General features: G+C 41.1%; 1 protein-coding gene across 1 annotated transcript in view; it reads left to right on the top strand.

Moving 5' to 3' along the window:
- The window catches only part of GRTP1 (growth hormone regulated TBC protein 1), a 69,385-nt gene that overhangs the window by 37,753 nt on the left and 13,166 nt on the right, over positions 1 to 18,466 (top strand). Inside the window, exon 6 of the mRNA XM_068265263.1 lies at positions 617 to 713. Within this exon, the coding sequence (XP_068121364.1) occupies positions 617 to 713 (97 nt within the window). The remainder of the gene's footprint in view (positions 1 to 616; positions 714 to 18,466) is intronic.

Here is an 18,466-nt window from a genome sequence, read left to right as displayed (position 1 = left end):
AGAGGAGATTGAGCAAAATAAGCTTCAGCATGAAGATAGAAGTTAAGGGACAACTGAAGAGAGAAGAATATGGAGGCTGCTGTATTTCCTTTTTAACAATACCAGTTGCCTGGCAGCCCTGCTGATCTAATTGGCCGCAGTAGTGTCTGAATCACACCAGACACAAGCATTCCGGTAATATTGTCAGATCTGACAATGTCAGAAACACCTGATATGCTGCATGCTTGTTAAGGGTCTATGGCTAAATGTATTAGAGGCAGAGAATCAGCAGAACAGCCAGGCAACTGGTATTGCTTAAAATAAATAAATATGGCAGCCTCCATATCACTCACTTCAGTTGTCCTTTAAAGTACAAGTACATGGATGTGAAAGAGCTCTTCTAGAGGATAAGGCCACTTGAAACTTGGGAAAAACATTGAAGGTAGATGAAGATTGAACACACTATGCATGTAAATATCCTTATGTATCAATATATTTGTATTACTTCTGTTGTATAATGCACAAATGGCAGCTTTGATGTTATTATTTGCCTGCCATGCCCAATTGATGCCAATAAAATCTTATGATGGGGAAAAAAAATATTTAATATAGATGTTCTGCTCTCATCTGGTGACAGGGTATGAATTTTATCACGGGATACCTCATTCTGGTTACTAAAGATGAAGAGAAGGCCTTCTGGTTGTTAGATGCTCTTGTTGGACGTATCTTACCCGGTAAGTCAAATGATTCTCGCAAGTCATTCTTCAGGGTGGCTACACAGGAGCGTTCCTGAAGGATTCTTACAAATAATGTATACTGGTAAGTCTAATCTGGATTGTATTCTATGTGGTGTCTCCTGTAGTGAACATTTTATGACTCTCTCATCATAGTCAAAATAAAACCTGTTCTTATAACCTTCAGCAGTCAGTCAGATTCTGTCCTGCAAAATTGGTGTTCCTTTTCATAAATGTGGAGGCCAATAGAAGTTGCTGATGTTAACATAATATTGCAGATCTCATCTTTATGCAACAACATGCTACACTATGTCCCAACCTTGCGAGTTAATACAGTATATCTTGTTCTTCTTGTTTGTGTTAAGAGCCTTATTTATTATGTTTCATCCAGTAAATAGGATGATTAACAGGTTCACTCGTCTATGAGCCAGTCATGGCTCTCAAAGGCAGCAGTTAAGGTGAGCTAATGATCCCTGCATAAGGCAAATACTTATACCACTGAACTGAGAGTGATCTGGACATATTTCTTGGCTGCTGTGCAGATTTCATGGCTGCTGTGCTGAGCCTCTGTCTCGAATACCCCATAGCCATAGACCCTGAACAAGCATGCAGATCAGGGGCTCTGACTGAAATCTGACTGGATTAGTATGTGCTTTGTTCAGGTGTGTGATTCAGACTCCATTGATGCCAGAATGATCAGCAGGACTGCCAAGCAACTGGAAATAAATATGGCAGCCTCTATATCCCTCTCAGTTCAGGTGTCCTTTAAAGCTAAACTCAAAGCTTAAAAGGGGAATGTAGTTGTATAACCTAAATTGCTTTACTGTATAGCAGGGGAGCTAAACAGAATGACAAATGGGAAACTCTTATTATTTATCCATTTTAACTGTGACCTAAAAGCCAACATGACCCAAGGCAAGGCAACCTTGATACGATCAAACAAGGTATTTCATATTCTTTTCTGCCTGTCATGACAGAGGAGGGAGCTGGAGCATGTAGCCAACCCTGCCCATCTCCCATTACCATCTCCACCAGGGAGAGTTAAAACTGCTGGACACAGGCTGGCATAGAGTCCCAGCTAGGGATGATCAATGAGATGCAAATTATTCTGAAATTATGCAAATTTTTATACAAATGTATGCAGTTTGAAAACCTAGGTTTAAATTAATTGGTCCATTTTCAAGCTGCATAGATTTGCATAGCAATTTGCATCAACTTGGGATAATTTTCATATCGGTGATCATCCCTAGTCCCAGCCAGTATCCATATTACCTTAAGGATCTAGGCTTTTCATCCTTGGACTATTCACAACTTTGTATCTTCTGTTTGGACTTACCATTGCAAAGGGCATGGTAATTTGATACACAACTCGGACATTATACTATATTATTTTCACTTTTATTCCTTTTATTTTTGATGTATCAATCAGTTCCATTTCTGCATTTAGTTTTTTATGCATTATTTTCCTTAAAATAAACAATTAAAAATCGTTTGTCTAAGTGCTTGTTCTAAAAGCTCTGCAAAGTTGATGGTGATATGAGGAGAGGTATGGACAACACACAAAGGTATGTGAATCCAGCATGAACATACCTCTGTGTTTTCCTTGGGTAGCTTTGCCTCAGGTCGGGTGTGCTTTAAGCTGTACTTCTCACTTCCACCCCCATATCCACTGTACTGTGTAGCAGCAGGCATTAAAATTGACCAAACATTCTAAACGCCTGGCTGACCTATGCTCTATGGACCCCAGTCAGCCAGGCCAAGGTTCTGGACATGACACCTCCTATAAGGCTCTACAGAGCAGAGTGTCATTGGATGCAGTGCCGATCTTCTCCTGCACTGGACATGGGTTGGCGAATATCAGTCATGTGACCATGTGACCTGGGTTTAACCATTCTCTTGTTCTGTGATTACTTTTCAATGTTGGGTTCATAGCACTAGATGGCTAGTGGAAAGGACACCCTAGAAATAAATAGTAAAATTAAGGTATATATGGAAATATGCTAATGCACAGCTCTTGTGAAAATTCTCATTGTCTTGTTTCTTCCCTGACTTCAGTATTTTCTAAACACTTGGAACAAGTATACAGCTTTCCCCGACTTCAGTAAATGCATAATTCCAGGTCATTAACCTATACAGCATTTAATGCAGTGACCGTACGCAACTAGTTTTTTCAGAAGGTTGTCAGCAATGCCTTCCTATACACGGTCAGTAAAGGTTCCTGTTAAATAACTGGATATGCTAGCTCATGGCTGGCTACATTCTTCTATGAACATATTGTACCATCTGTCACCTTGTACCTCATATTTTGTTATTGAAGCAGTGATTGCATTACACTGTCCCATTGTGCAAGTGACTGCCTTAAGGCTGAAATCTCTCAATTTGAGCCAGCATGCTCTGTAAAGACACGTACGTGTGTGTGTCTCTGTGTGTGTCTCTGTGTGTGTCTCTGTGTGTGTCTCTGTGTGTGTGTCTCTGTGTGTGTGTGTGTGTCTCTGTGTGTGTGTGTGTGTGTCTCTGTGTGTGTGTGTGTCTCTGTGTGTGTGTGTGTGTCTATTTGTGTGTGCGTCTCTGTCAGTGAGGCCTGGTGCACACCAGAGGAGTTTTTCTGAGCGTTTTGAGTTTTTAAATCTGCTGCTAATGTTATCCTATGTGTCTGTGCACACTGGAGCAATGAGGTTTTGTAAAAAAAACCCACAGCATTACATTGGGAAGAGCTTTTAGAGGTTTCAAAAGCTCTTCACAATGTAATGCTATGGGTTTTTTTTACAAAACCTCATTGTTCCAGTGTGCACAGACACATAGGATAACATTAGCAGCAGATTTAAAAACTCAAAACGCTCAGAAAAACTCCTCTGGTGTGCACCAGGCCTAATGCTGGGAATACACGGTTCGTTTTTGCCTTCGTTTAAACCTTCGTTTCGATTGTGCCTTTTGTCCTTTTCGATCCCGAAATAATCAGTCATACGGTTAATATCACCACCCACGGTTTAGTTTTTTTTTCCGATTCTGATGGTTTCGTTTTTCCAATGATCGAAGGCTGCAAAGAAACGAAACGAAAATCCCTTTTTACAGGGACGGACTAGCATAAACGAATGTATAATCGATCTGAACAGCCATCAAGCCTACCAATGGCTCGATTAGATGGATAAAGAGAGATAATATCAAACATGTTCGATCACTAGTCGTTCGTTTTTGGGGTCTATTAATCGAAACTATAATGAGATTATGACTATTTTCACATACGTTTTCAACACTCGATTCGTTTACCGAACGAATCGAAGGTTTAAACGAAGGCAAAAACGAACCGTGTATTCCCAGCATAAGTCTCTCACAATCGCTCACTGATTCACAACCGCAATGCATGAAAAGAATGGGGAAATGGGTTCTGTGTAAAGGCTGAGTCCTCAAGTGGTCAAAGTGGATCTGAGAAACTTTTTTACTCATTGCATAATTGTGTTGCTTTCATATAGTTTATAGGGCATTCCTCAAGCCAAATACTTTTTTGTTTTAATACTCTAATTTCCTATAAACTAAACAAGCATCGCCCACGGCTTTTCAGAGTGCCTTGGCATTTTCGGACAGTAGCAAGGGCTTATGGGAGCTCAGTCTGGGCCGGAGGAGGGGGGAGGCGTTACTAGCCAGAGATTTCAGAGGCAGAGGGGAGGAGGGGGAATTTAGGTTTTCACAGGCTGAGGGCTGGCGATGCAGATCAGCTTGCCTGTGTGTAATGTTTACAAACAGAACATGTCTGCTGTGGTATCACAGGAAGAAATAATCATATTCTGTTGAAGCTGTTTGCAGCTAGATTTGCTGCGTAAACTATCTAAACTTTATATAAGATATATATGTGTGTGTGTATGTATATGTATGTGTATGTGTATATATATATATATATATATATATATATATATATATATATATATATATATATATATATATATATATATATATATATATATATATATATATATATATATATATATATATATATATATATATATATATATATATATATATATATGTATGTGTATATGTATATATGTGTATATATATATATATATATATATATATATATATATATATATATATATATATATATATATATATATATATATATGTATGTTACTTGTTAGATTTTCATCTCGGATCTGCTTTAAGGACCTTAATGACTGAAATATACGCCCTGTTTTGATGGCTACCTGGCTGCCAGGGTGTAGAGTTCAATCCACAGACGCCACGCATTCTCAACGCTCAACGCATGCTCCCGACGATCTCCCCACCGCAGCTCACTCACTTTGCCTTCTTTATAATGGCAGAGCCCTGCAAACAGGTCAGGAGTCTATTTCATTGGCTCCTGACCCTGTCTATCAACGTAAGTGGCTCCCATTGGCTTACATTGATGGACAGGGTCAGGAGCCAATGAAAGCGGCTCCTGACCAGCTCACAGGAACTCTGCTGTCATAGAGACAGCAGAGCGGGTGGCCCAGGTTCCCGACATGCTGCGGTGATGGCAATTGCGGTAGGTATGTTTGGCGATTCGCCGTTATTCATCACTATTCCGCCGTTTCTTGTACCATCAGTCTCTGGTCCTTAATGGAGCAGAGACTGCTGGTACTTAAGTGGTTAATCTCTGTTCTGTAATAGATTCAGTTTCATTGACCATCATTACCAGAAAGCAATCTGCTAATTTTAGCTTGCATGCAGTTTAATGCAAATTTTGTGCAGCTTGGGCTGATTCCCTTCCTGCCATTCCCTGCCAGTGTCTCTTTAACATCTTTGCAATCTTCACAGATTGTGATCGGTTTCATGCTGAGATCGAATTACAATCGGTTTGCAGTACAGGCAGCCATACGATCCCTCTCTGATCAGATTCGATCAGAGAGGGATGTATCTGTTGGTCGATCTGATGGCAAATCGACCAGTGTATGGCCCACCTTAAGAGTGGTAGTCCTTTAAAGAACAAGCGACACCCATGCTAACCTAGTAATAAAAAACACATATATAAGTAGATAAATACTACTTCTACTTAAATAACAGATGTATTGTGCTATCCACGTAATGATTCCTGTGAATTTTATAAAGGAAAAGCAGAACATCCTATTGCAGGCAGTGGCCATTTTGCCAAGCTAATGCTGACATCATATCCTACCTGACTCTTGTTTTCCCCCCTCCCTTCTCTTGTTCATTGTGTATTCATTAGCTGCCCTCCTCCCAGAGTCTTTTTTTTTTTTATTTACACATCCAATCACTGAGTCACCTCAGCCTTGCTTGTAAACACAAGTGATCAGCTAGGCAGGGAAATAAATGGAAGAGGAGGAATATATTATAGATAAAAAGAACTCCCAGCATGCAAAATAACTCCCAGCATTCAACTTTTTGGCACTAGGGCCAGTGCTCCTAAAGTATGTGATAACTCCAAACCATAACAGCAGAAAAAGGTTTGAATGAAGGATTAGCATCTTTATCACTTAATACACTCAGACCAGTTGCTGTTGAAATTTGATTTTTATGGTGACAATACCGCTTTAAGGGGTTGAATAATTGTATCAATGAAGAAATCACAAAAAAAAAAAACATTTAATATTGTATTACAAAAACAATTGATGTCATTTTAGTTGCATTTGGTTCTTTAAAAAGTCCTTGTAAGATTTCATTCTGAACACAATTACAAATGTACACTAAATTCCCTAAAACCCTTTACAGCATTGGGGGTTGAATAATTTTGAACACAACTGTACTTTCCATGCGTTCTTCCAACAAGCTGAAGTCTTGGATGAAGTCCAGCAGACATCCAAGGTTTTTCTTCAAATGGTTGTGCATATTTGTTGTATGGGTGAGGCTGTGTAGCAGGACGTGCCGATCATCTGCCTGAGTCCCCTGGTCACAGTGCAGATACAGTATGTACTCCTGGAGCTCATATGGTTGTCACCCAGAATTGATTTCCAGGCTATGGGGACTCATTCTGTAGAAAGTGAAGACTTGCCTTTTTTTTTTTTTTTTTTTCTTTTCCCCTTTTTTCCTGACTTCTGCAGTGCACATGGGTTTTCTTGATCTTCATTATGCAGCAGAGCTTTATGGTGAGATGAGATCGGGCTGCTCTCCTGTTTTCTCTCTTTCCCCCATGAGCTGTGCACAGTGATGCACATGTTCAGTAAAACCTAGCAGTGAATAAGTGCCTAATGTTTGCCACCATCTCAGTGAGCAGAGAAGCTGTGTAACAGAACCCGAGAGGCAGAAAACTGCTCCCTGGCTAATTAAAAAGTTTGACATCATTGTTAACTATTTAAACATAGCCTTAAGGTGACCATACACTGGTCGATGTGCCATTAGATCGACCAGCTGACAGATCCCTATCTAAACGAATCTGATCAGAGAGGGATCGTATGGCCACCTTTACTGCAAACAGATTGTGAATCGATTTCAGCCTGAAACCGATTCACCATCTGCTGAGCTGTTCTGCCGCCTGTCTCCCAACCCCCGTATACATTACCTGAGGCTGGCTCCCGGGCGTCTTCTCCGCGCTTCACCGCACCGCTGTTCTTGCTCCATCCCGGCGCTTCCTGTGTTAATCCGTGACCAGGAAGTTCAAATAGAGCGCCCTCTATTTCAACTTCCTGGTCACCGGAGTGACACAGGAAGTATAGCGTACACTGGGACATGCGGAAATGCGGTGCAGCGAGGAGAAGAGGACCCCGGAGCCAGCTTCAGGTAATGTATACATGCGTCGCATCGGGCCCGAATCGTACGCCGCAAGCGACGCGCTCCTACCGCCGGGCGATCGAGGGTAATTTCCCGCACGGCGCGATCGACGGACCGATCCGATTTCGGGAGGAAATCGGATCGGCGGGTGCGTTTAGCGCAAGCGATTGGCAGCAGATTCGATCACAGGATCGAATCTGCTGTCGAAACGGACGGGAATCGGCCCAGTGTATGGGGGCCTTTAGTTTTCCTGAGAGCGTCTAGACTGTGTGCTTGTGGCTTTGTGTCCTGAATACCAGCAAAATGACTGGAGCAGAATCTCTGATTAGCAGCCAGCTTATGTCACTACAGCTGTGAAATTCCTTGGCCTGTGATTGATGGGCAATACCCAGCTGCACAGATGGAGCTAGTAGCAGATTGGAAATTCGCCTTCAGTCACTGCCGATATTTAGAAATCCGCAAATGCCAAGTGCCCTAGTGGTGAGTACAGCTACAGGTTTACACAGAAAACAGGCCCTTCACTACCCTGGGTACCATTATTATTATTATTTAGTATTTATATAGCGTCAACATATTACGCAGCGCTGTACAGTGTATATATATATTTAGATCTCGTCACTAACTGTCCCTCAAAGGAGCTCACAATCTAATCCCTACCTTTGCCATATGTCTATATTATGTAGTGTAAGTACTGTAGTCTAGGGCCAATTTTAGGGGGAGCCAATTAACTTATCCGTATGTTTTTGGAGTGTGGGAGGAAACTGGAGTGCCCGGAGGAAACCCACGCAGACACGGAGAGAACATACAAACTCTTTGCAGATAGTGCCCTGGCTGGGATTCGAACCAGGGACCCAGCGCTGCAAGGCGAGAGCGCTAACCACTACGCCACCGTGCTGCTACCATGCATCTACTGCAATTTTTAGTCCTTGTTGCTATTTACATTGTCCAATTAAATGTGCAGTACCTGCGTAGTAAAATTTAACAGTTAAATGAAAATTACAAATAAAACTTTGCTATCTTCAGAATAATGTATAACTACATATTGTGTTATGATTTCCAGGAGAAAAATGGCCTGCGTTGAAAATGGAAATCTATAACGAAATAACCTTACCTGCTGTGAAAACTGATTCTGAAACTTGCATCACACTGTATTAATGATATCTCCAAATTAAATATAGACCTCACCATTTATAAAAAATGCCAAATGGCTAGCATGTTCCAGGCCAATGCCCTTTCTCCAGTGAAATACCATCCTTGTTCCTGTGCTCATATATGGGCGGGAGCACGGCCGCGGCTTCATATTCGGCAAGCTCGTGGGACATGGTCACAGGGTCCCAGCACTGGAATGGTGGGGTGTAGAAGGATGGGGGAAGCTTCTCTCTACTAAGGTAGGTACCCTTTGCAAAAAATAAAAATTCTCACAGCTACACTTTAAAAAAAAAAAGTAGTAATTATGATTTTATATAGCCAATAATATACCTTTAGTGCCCTTTCACACTACGGTGTTTTCATTGCATTACCCTTTTTTACCTTAGGGTAACGCTAAAGCAATGAAAACCTATAGGACATTTCATACCTGGTGCGATGTGGCGGAAGCGTTGCATTTGACGCGAAAGCAACAGCGCGTTAGCGTTCAATATCTGCTGAGACATGCGGCAACTGGAAGTCATGTAAGTCAATCGCGACGCACATATTTTAAAAATGTTTGCGGTGCGTATGTACAGAGTATTTTTTTTCAGTACACTTTAGTGCAATTTTTATGTCGGCCGCAGGAAGTGAGCACTAGAGAAGCCTCACTTATTGTTTGCCTTGCAGCCAATAGTGAGATTACCGCACATTGCCGACCGATCTATTACATCATTGAGTTTTGCATGGCTGTGGAGAATCTTTGAGGCCAGTTGCACACCTATTTGCAGTGCAAGAAATGAGCCTTCATATGACCCTGCTTCACGTCGCTGAACAGGGTCATATGCATAGGCCCGGCCCCTGGTTAGTGACGTACTCCCTGCTGGGAGGGAAGTACCTCAATGAGATTCCCGTCGGTCCGCGCATGTGCACCACATTGCACCATGCTCCCAGTTGTGCTCACTTGCTGTGTTGCCCATTGACTTGCAATAATACAAAATCCGTGTGTTAGGCACAGATCATGCGGAAAGGCGCTGAAGCCTTGCAGTTTGGATGTTTCCAGGACACCGTGACGCATCACATGAACCTTGCAACGTCAGGAAAGTGTACAGAGTAGCGACGCAGTGTGCACAGGGCCTCAAAGGAACAGTTTAGTTAATGCATATTTTTTCCCATTTGCAATCTTTGACATTTGTATTTGTGATATTAAATTCTCTCTCTACTTGTGTATTAATGTGAGAAGGGTGGGGTTATTAATAAGAGGTGATGAATATGCTCTTCCTCCTGCCTTTTAACATCATTAGTGAGAATGGTAACATGTTGAATTATAAAACAATTGTTAGGAGGACTACACAACTTGCCTATGGACTTTCAGTTTACCTAGAAAATTGCAAACTATTGACTTTCCGTCAAATCAGAAATCAGCTCTAGTGTGATAGAGCCCTCAATAAAAAGCCAAAAAATGAAATTACACAGAGGTGGACTTGAAATTATTAAGGTTATATAGTGTGTACATGTAAGTATAATCAGTGGTTTTGCTGTAGACTAACTATGCTGCTCATCTCCTTTCAGCGTTGGTGTACACTTACCGGTACTTTAATGTTTAATTGATTAGGTGAGGCCAAGTAAAGGGCAAGGCAGTGTGGCGCATGCAAATGTTTTATAAATAGGTGTAGCATGTTCATATTTTTTCTCATTGTGAATGGTTGTTAGAGGTTACAGCAGTAAGGTAGAGGACATTTAGGGCCGATTCACAGTAGAAATCGCTAAACGCAATCTTAAATGCTGAATGATTTTCTGAAGTTCTCCAGCATTTTTCCTAGAGATTTTCTAGCAATTTTTCACTGTACAGAATGCGTTTTTTCGGGGATTAGCGTTATGCAATTTCTAGTTCAACAAGCTGTGTCTGTCTTCCATAAACATGAAATGACATCTGCACAGGAAAAAGAGGTGTTTTGTAGGTAAACTGCAAGGTTTGATGGGTAAAATCGCTGGAAAAACTCTGTTGCTTGTGAACAGGCCAGCGCTTCCAGAGCGATTTGCCAGCGCTCCTATACTTAACATTGAAATGCTAATCGCTCAGAAAATGCTGCAGGTAACGCGTTTCAGCAAATCGCTTAGATGAGAACACTTCCATACACTCTTCATTGTACAAGCGTATTTTTCAGCGATGCTGACGTGTGAATGGGCCCTTTGTGTTCAGCTTAAACAGATCTTCAGTGATTCACACATGGGACTTTTTGAGAATGTTCTTCTGTCCTTGAACCTGCTATAGTTAGAACAACTTGGTCATCTTATCAAACTATTTGGTGTTGGAACAACAACACTTAAATTGTGCTGTAATTCTCAAGGCTTATTTAGAAATGTTGTGCAATCTTTAGCAAGGCATGTTTAGAACAAAGTTGAAAATACATTTCTTTGCATCCTGTTTAGATTTCGGGGAAATGCAAAGGGCTGTGTACACTACTACACGGGATTTGCTGCATTTTGTGATCGGTCTCCGATTTGTATATAAAGTGCAAGGACGGAAAAATACAGAGTGCCTATCATACAAAGACCTGCCAATATGAATAGCCCGCCATTCCAGTTGTGGTGACTTTGCCTCCCGGTGCACGCCCCCCTCCTGTCCCCAATCCCCCCTCCCCTCGAAACTCAGTCTATAATGCAGTAAAATAATTGGCAATGATCATGTAGGCCTTGTACACACATACAAGGTATGTGACCTGTCAGATCCTGATCGCTTCAGTGGCATGGCTGGGCTGAGGCTGACATAAACATTGTTGTCCTGCAGGCTAATGACGTGTTAAGAGATATATATATATATATATATATAGATAGATAGATAGAGAGATAGATAGATAGATAGATAGATAGATAGATAGATAGATAGATAGATAGATAGATAGATAGATAGATAGATAGATAGATAGATAGATAGATAGATAGATAGATAGATAGAGAGAGAGAGATATATATATATATATATATAGATATATATATAGATATATATATATGCCGCTTTGGCTGAGTTGTGTGTACAGGGCTTTAGATTACTCCAGCTTGTTTACTCCCAAATGAATTTGGACTAGACTGGGGATAGATGGCTTGTGAGTTCTCTGTGAGACAATATGTGGCATTAATCGCTCACTTCACGAGTACAGGAATTTGGCTTTGGCTGGTGGTCAACTTAGAATAATGTATTCAGTATGTAATGAGAGGTGTTTATACAGCAAGAGAGTTCATTATACTGAAAGGTTGGTCTTACTTTGACTGTTAGAAATGAAAACATCACTTTGCCCATTACTCTGCAGCTAGCTGTGATTTTCTAAACTCCTGCAATGTTTGTGTTTGGCATGCTTCCAGCCACGATGATGGTACACTATTAAGGTACTGGAGCTCCCAGAATACCCATAATATTTCCAATATTTCCAGTTTGTACAGAGATTAAAAAAGAAACTCTGTTTGATCTAAAAATGTTAAACCTTTATACACTATGTAGTAAATGGGATGTTTGTGAGACCTGTGTGGTTCCAAAGTTATTCAGCCATGCCCTCCACTATGTCATACCAGCTCATGCAGCAATGCATAGGCCAGGGTGTGATCATGTTAGACAAGTGCCACCAGCATGATCTGTGATGTGAACTCAAATTTGCTGTCTGGATACAATGTCCTCATAGCCAGTCTCTGCTCTAGTTAGGAACATTTTCATCAGAAGCATTGATGCAAAGAAAGCAGAGGAAGCCATGTAATTGGAGGTGGCTATAGCCTGAGTCTGAAGTGACCCCCATATCCAGTCACACTACAACAGCCTATATGATGCCTGGGCCTGTATCTGGCAAATCAGCCACTGCCTTGCTGCTGATCATTTTTCAGGCCACCTTGAAGCAGGCATCCTGGTATTGAACTGAAGGGCATAATGCCTGATTAATTGTGGATTTATTTGGGAGCATTAAATGCAGTATATGAACCTCACCCCAAACACCCTGATAGGCTTATTGCCTTTCTGTAAGTAGATCGGTAGGCATTCGATTGTAACCCCCACTGAGATACAATTGATGGGGAGTGTAAAGAGTTACACTTAAGCTATGTTCGCATTATAAATCGCAAGTGCTGAGCACTTTTGTGCGTGATTTTTTTTTCAAGCGATTCCCGGCGTTTTCTGGGCGTTGAGCGATTTTGTGTAAGCGCTTTTTGTTTTTTCACTTCCTGATGTCAATCAGGAAGTGAACTCTTTCACCTGGAAATGAATAAATACAATGCATTTATTCATAAAAGCGCTAGGTAAATCGCTATACTAAGCGCTTTTTCAAGAGCTTCGCGATTTTCCCTATACCTTCCATTGAACCGAAGCACTCACAAAATGGTACAGGCAGCGCTTTTGGCAAACTGCTCATATGTGAACACTCTCATAGGGAATCATTGCAAAAGCACTTTTAGGGAATTTTCTAAAATCGCCAGCGCTTAAAAAAAAAAATGCAAAGGTTCATAGTGTGAACAAGCCCTTAAAGTGTCAGTGCTCTATAATGTGTAAACCTTTAATGCCATGCAGACTTGCCGAAGCTGGATGGTGCGATGTGGTTGTAGCGCTGTGAAGCAGAGAGATTATAGCATGCTAGCGGACAGCCGAGGTGAGAAGCTATAGTAATGTTCTACTCTTGACCCTTAGGTGCTTGTCATCAACAAGAAGGGAGTGAACACCAGGAACAGAGGCATTTAAAGATTAGCATTGTATTTCTGGCTACTACTGATCTGGAGCTTGCAATAAGTAGATTACAAGTATTAGTATTGCTGTACTGGAGGCCTTATTCTTGGCAGCACGTTTTCAAGCCACTTGTAACACAGAGCAAGGTCGCATGTTAAGCGCATCCCTGCAAAAGCCGGTTTTATTGCAGCCTGTTGTTGCAGAGATCATATCACTTGCTAATGGGAGTTTTGTTCAAAACTCTATTATCATGAATGGTTCCATTTGAGGTTTAACCACTTCCCTACCACAGATTCCCCCCCCCCCCCCGTTAAAATCAGAGCAACCCTCACATTTCACGCTCTTCCCATTCATTCACCTAGAACTTTATTACTACTTATCACACTTAAATGATCTATATCTTGGTTTGTTTGTTTTTCACCAGAAATTAGGCTTTTAGAGTTTTTTTTTTTTAAGTAATGATATTCTCTATGCAGTTTTTAGGGGGAAAAATACACCATTTCTTCATTTCCATCCCACTATTTCCTCCCACATCCCAAAAACATAGATAAGTTAATTTTCTTCCCTCTAAAATCAGCCCTAAACTATAATAGACCTATAACTGTGTCAGCGCTATATAAATACTACCTTGGGAAATGGGGACACAAAATACATTTCAGTGTAATTTGCCTTCAGAAACTACAGAAGGTATTTGCAATAATTCAGCTTTAAGTGTGCAACTGTGGTTACCCACAATGCACCGCTACTGAAAATGAAAATTATCTCTTTATGCCCCTGAAGTCAGGCTTACATCCACAACTGCTGGTGTTTAGCAAGCCTAAAGCTAGATACACATTATGTAAGTAGCACATTACGTGTTTAAAGTGAACCAGAGAGAAAACATATTAAAAGATTTATACATACCTGGGGCTTCCTCCAGCCCCATCCGCACAGACCGCTCCCATGTCGCTGTCCTCAGTTTTCTCTATCTTCTTTACTGGGTCCCGTAACTTCGGCCAGTCTGCGCAAGCGCAGTGCGCTCTGTCCAGCGGAGAATAGTACTGCGTAGGTGCAATACTATTCTCCGCTGGACAGAGCACACTGCGCTTGCGCAGACTGGCCAAAGTTACGGGACCCAGTACAGCAGATAGAAAACTGAGGACGACGGCATGGGAGCGGTCTGTGCGGATGGGGCTGGAGGAAGCCCCAGGTATGTATAAATCTTTTAATATGTTTTCTCTCTGGTTCACTTTAACCACTTAAGGACCACAGGCTTAAACCTCCCTAGTAACCAGGCCATTTTTCACTAATTGGTCCACTGCAGCTTTAAAGCCTCGCTGCAGGGCCATACAGCTCAAGTGATTCCACCCCCCCTTTCTGCCCACCAACAGAGCTTTCTGTTGGTGGGCGAGGATCGCTCCCAGGATGTTTATTATTATTATTATTATTATTAATAATTATTTATTTTATTTTTTTTTATATTTCCTGTTTTTAATAATAAATATTACTATTTATTTTTTCCCTACCCTCCCAGTGATCGGCTGTCATAGGCTTCAATTTTCTGACAGATTTACTGTCAGGTTGACTGACTATTTCTAACAGGTCCGATTTGATTTCTGATCGATTTGGTTTAGAAGTGAATGGAAAATCGATCAGAAATCAGATTGGATCTGTTGGAAATAGTCGATCTGGCAGTAAATATATCAGAAAATTGTATGGTGTGTACATAGCATACCTAAGGAAGGTAATGCATATTTTGCCTGCTCTTCAGTTTATTTAATTAAAAAGATGCATTGTTATAAGTAACCTGCATCTACAAGCCAGATGTGTTTACTGTAATTAAAACGCATAAGGAATAAAGATGAGATGCATTAACAATCTATGTTCCATATCTGGAATTTGATTGGTCCAATTCCAAGCTGTTTACAGTTTATATTAAATCTGCATGCAAACCAGAATTATTTGCATCTCATAGACACTGGCTAATTAAGACATGTGTTTCAGTTAATTCAATTAAAATTTCATTTTTGCTGATGCCTCACTGAATAAACTTGGCAATGTGCATTCCCCTTTACTTATAACCTGTAATAAACAATGCATTCCGGAACCATGTCAGTATATTAGTAATCAGTGCATATTGACCGCTATGTCCTAGCTGACTTGACTATATGCAGAAGATTCCAGTGAACATGCACTTGCCTAATGTGGACTGAGCAAAATGTCCTGCTTACTGGTAACAAATAATGAACCATCTGGCAGCAGGCATTGTAAGCTAGTTAGGTAAGATTAGCTACCGAGTCTATTAGCCTTCGGGGTTTTAGCTGTTGTCGGAAATAATAGTTCATGGTTGTGATCTTGTCCTTGCACACCTGTAAATAAACAACAAGGTCAGCCATACCTCTGCTAATAATAATAAATCTTAAACTAGTTTGCTACGTTATCTCTGGTGTATTTTTTGCCCAACAGCACAAAACCTTTGTCCTGAACGTTGGAGGAAATGTAATGCGCTGGTCACATTCTGCTTTATCTATGCTGTGCTGTCATAAGACAATGGTGACAGGATGAAGGCTTTCCCTGCACATCTTCTAATCTGATTTGGTTTACTAGAAGATAAAAATGAAATGCCTAAGGTCCGGTGAGGACGCTGGAAATACTCTTTGAACCCTGACATGCTGCATATGGTTTTATTATCAAATGTATAAAAAAAGGGACAATAGTAGTTTATGTACAAATGTCCGCAGTACGCTATAGTATTATTTAAGTGACCCTGAACAGAGTAAATAATCAGTGGGTTATTTCCTGTCATCTTTCAAGGGAATGCAAAGTGTGTTACCTGTGGCAATGCTGCCTGTTTTGTATTGCGCACCCATACGCATGTACCAGTGTCATGTATGAAGGGATATAGAGCTATGGAATCTCCTAATGGATCAGTTAGCAGAATGTTTCTCCTGAAGCTTTTCTTCAAAACCACCCCTCCTGTCTCATTGTTCAGCATAAATGCCCCTACTCTCCATATACAGTGGAGGAAATAATTATTTGACCCCTCACTGATTTTGTAAGTTTGTCCAATGACAAAGAAATGAAAAGTCTCAGAACAGTATCATTTCAATGGTAGGTTTATTTTAACAGTGGCAGATAGCACATCAAAAGGAAAATCGAAAAAATTACCTTAAATAAAAGATAGCAACTGATTTGCATTTCATTGAGTGAAATAAGTTTTTGAACCCTCTAACAAAAGACTTAATACTTAGTGGAAAAACCCTTGTTTGCCAGCACAGAGGTCAAACGTTTCTTGTAATTGATGACCAAGTTTGCACACATTTTAGGAGGAATGTTGGTCCACTCCTCTTTGCACATCATCTCTAAATCCCTAAGTTTTCGAGGCTGTCTCTGTGCAACTCTGAGCTTGAGCTCCCTCCATAGGTTTTCTATTGGATTAAGGTCCGGAGACTGACTAGGCCACTCCATGACCTTAATGTGCTTCTTCTTGAGCCACTCCTTTGTTGCCTTTGCTGTATGTTTTGGGTCATTGTCGTGCTGGAACACCCATCCACGACCCATTTTCAGTTTCCTGGCAGAGGGAAGCAGGATTTCACGATACATGGCTCCGTCCATTTTCCCGTTAATGCGATTAAGTTGTCCTGTGCCCTTAGCAGAAAAACACCCCCAAAGCAAAGCAAAATGTTTCCACCCCCATGCTTGACGGTGGTGACGGTGTTTTGGGGGTCATAGGCAGCATTTTTCTTCCTCCAAACACAGCGAGTTGAGTTAATGCCAAAGAGCTCTATTTTGGTCTCATCAGACCACAGCACCTTCTCCCAGTCACTCACAGAATCATTCAGGTGTTCATTGGCACACTTCAGACGGGCCTGCACATGTGCCTTCTTGAGCAGGGGGACCTTGCGAGTCCTGCAGGATTTTAATCCATTGCGGTTTAATGTGTTTCCAATGGTTTTCTTGGTGACTGTGGTCCCTGCTAATTTGAGGTCATTCACTAACTCCTCCCGTGTAGTTCTAGGATGCTTTTTCACCTTTCTCAGAACCATTGACACCCCACGAGGTGAGATCTTGCGTGGAGCCCCAGAGCGAGGTTGATTGATGGTCATTTTGTGCTCCTTCCATTTTTGAACAATCGCACCAACAGTTGTCACCTTCTCTCCCCGCTTCTTGCTAATGGTTTTGTAGCCCATTCCAGCCTTGTGCAGGTCTACAATTTTGTCTCTGACATCCTTGGACAGCTCTTTGGTCTTTCCCATGTTGGAGAGTTTGGAGTCTGCTTGATTGATTGATTCTGTGGACAGGTGTCTTTTATACAGGTGACTAGTTAAGACAGGTGTCCTTAATGAGGGTGACTGACTAAGTAGAAGTGTCTAACCACTCTGTGGGAGCCAGAACTCTTAATGGTTGGTAGGGGTTCAAAAACGTATTTCACTCAATGAAATGCAAATCAGTTGCTATCTTTTATTTAAGGTTATTTTTTCGATTTTTCCTTTTTATGTGCTATCTGCCACTGTTAAAATAAACCTACCATTGAAATGATACTGTTCTAAAAACTTTTCATTTCTTTGTCATTGGACAAACTTACAAAATCAGTGAGGGGTCAAATAATTATTTCCTCCACTGTATAGTAGAAGAAAGCATTTGTAATTTACCGTAACTTATTTCTCTTTTTTTTTTTTTTCTTTTCTCCAGTTAGACTACGCTGGCAGGTTTTATGTTTGGTTTCAGTATTACTTTGAAGCCAGACTCCTGTTTGGGGATGGTCAATGAGATCAGCTTGGGATGGTCAATAAGATCAGCTGATGCAGAATTATGCAAATCTCTTCTGTGTTGGTTCATTTTCAAGCTGCATCTGTTCCTCCAGCACTCTACAGATGTCCCCCCACCTCTTGGATCACTTCTCCAGAGCAGCCCCTACTTTATGGAACTCCTTCATTCCCCACTCAGGCCAGCCCCCACCTTCAAGTCATTCAAGCAGGTTTTAAAGTTCCATTTGTCCACCAATGCTTAGCTGCCATCTTCATATCTCCAGCCCTAACTGTTTTACAGCACTGCGTAATATGTAAGCACTTTATAAATGAAGTTAAAGTGGATCCGAGATGAACTTTTACACATTGCATAATTGTGGTTCTTTCCTATAGTTTATAGGGCATTCCTCAAGCCAAATACTTTTTTGTTTTAATACTCTAATTCCCTATAAAGTAAATAAGCCCCACCCACAGTTTTCAGAGAGCCTTGGCAGTAGCAA

Source organism: Hyperolius riggenbachi, chromosome 2 (genome assembly GCF_040937935.1).
Source record: "Hyperolius riggenbachi isolate aHypRig1 chromosome 2, aHypRig1.pri, whole genome shotgun sequence".
NCBI classification, from domain to species: Eukaryota; Metazoa; Chordata; class Amphibia; order Anura; family Hyperoliidae; genus Hyperolius; species Hyperolius riggenbachi.
Note: the sequence above shows the minus strand (reverse complement) of the source record. Positions and strands in the feature narration are given on the sequence as shown.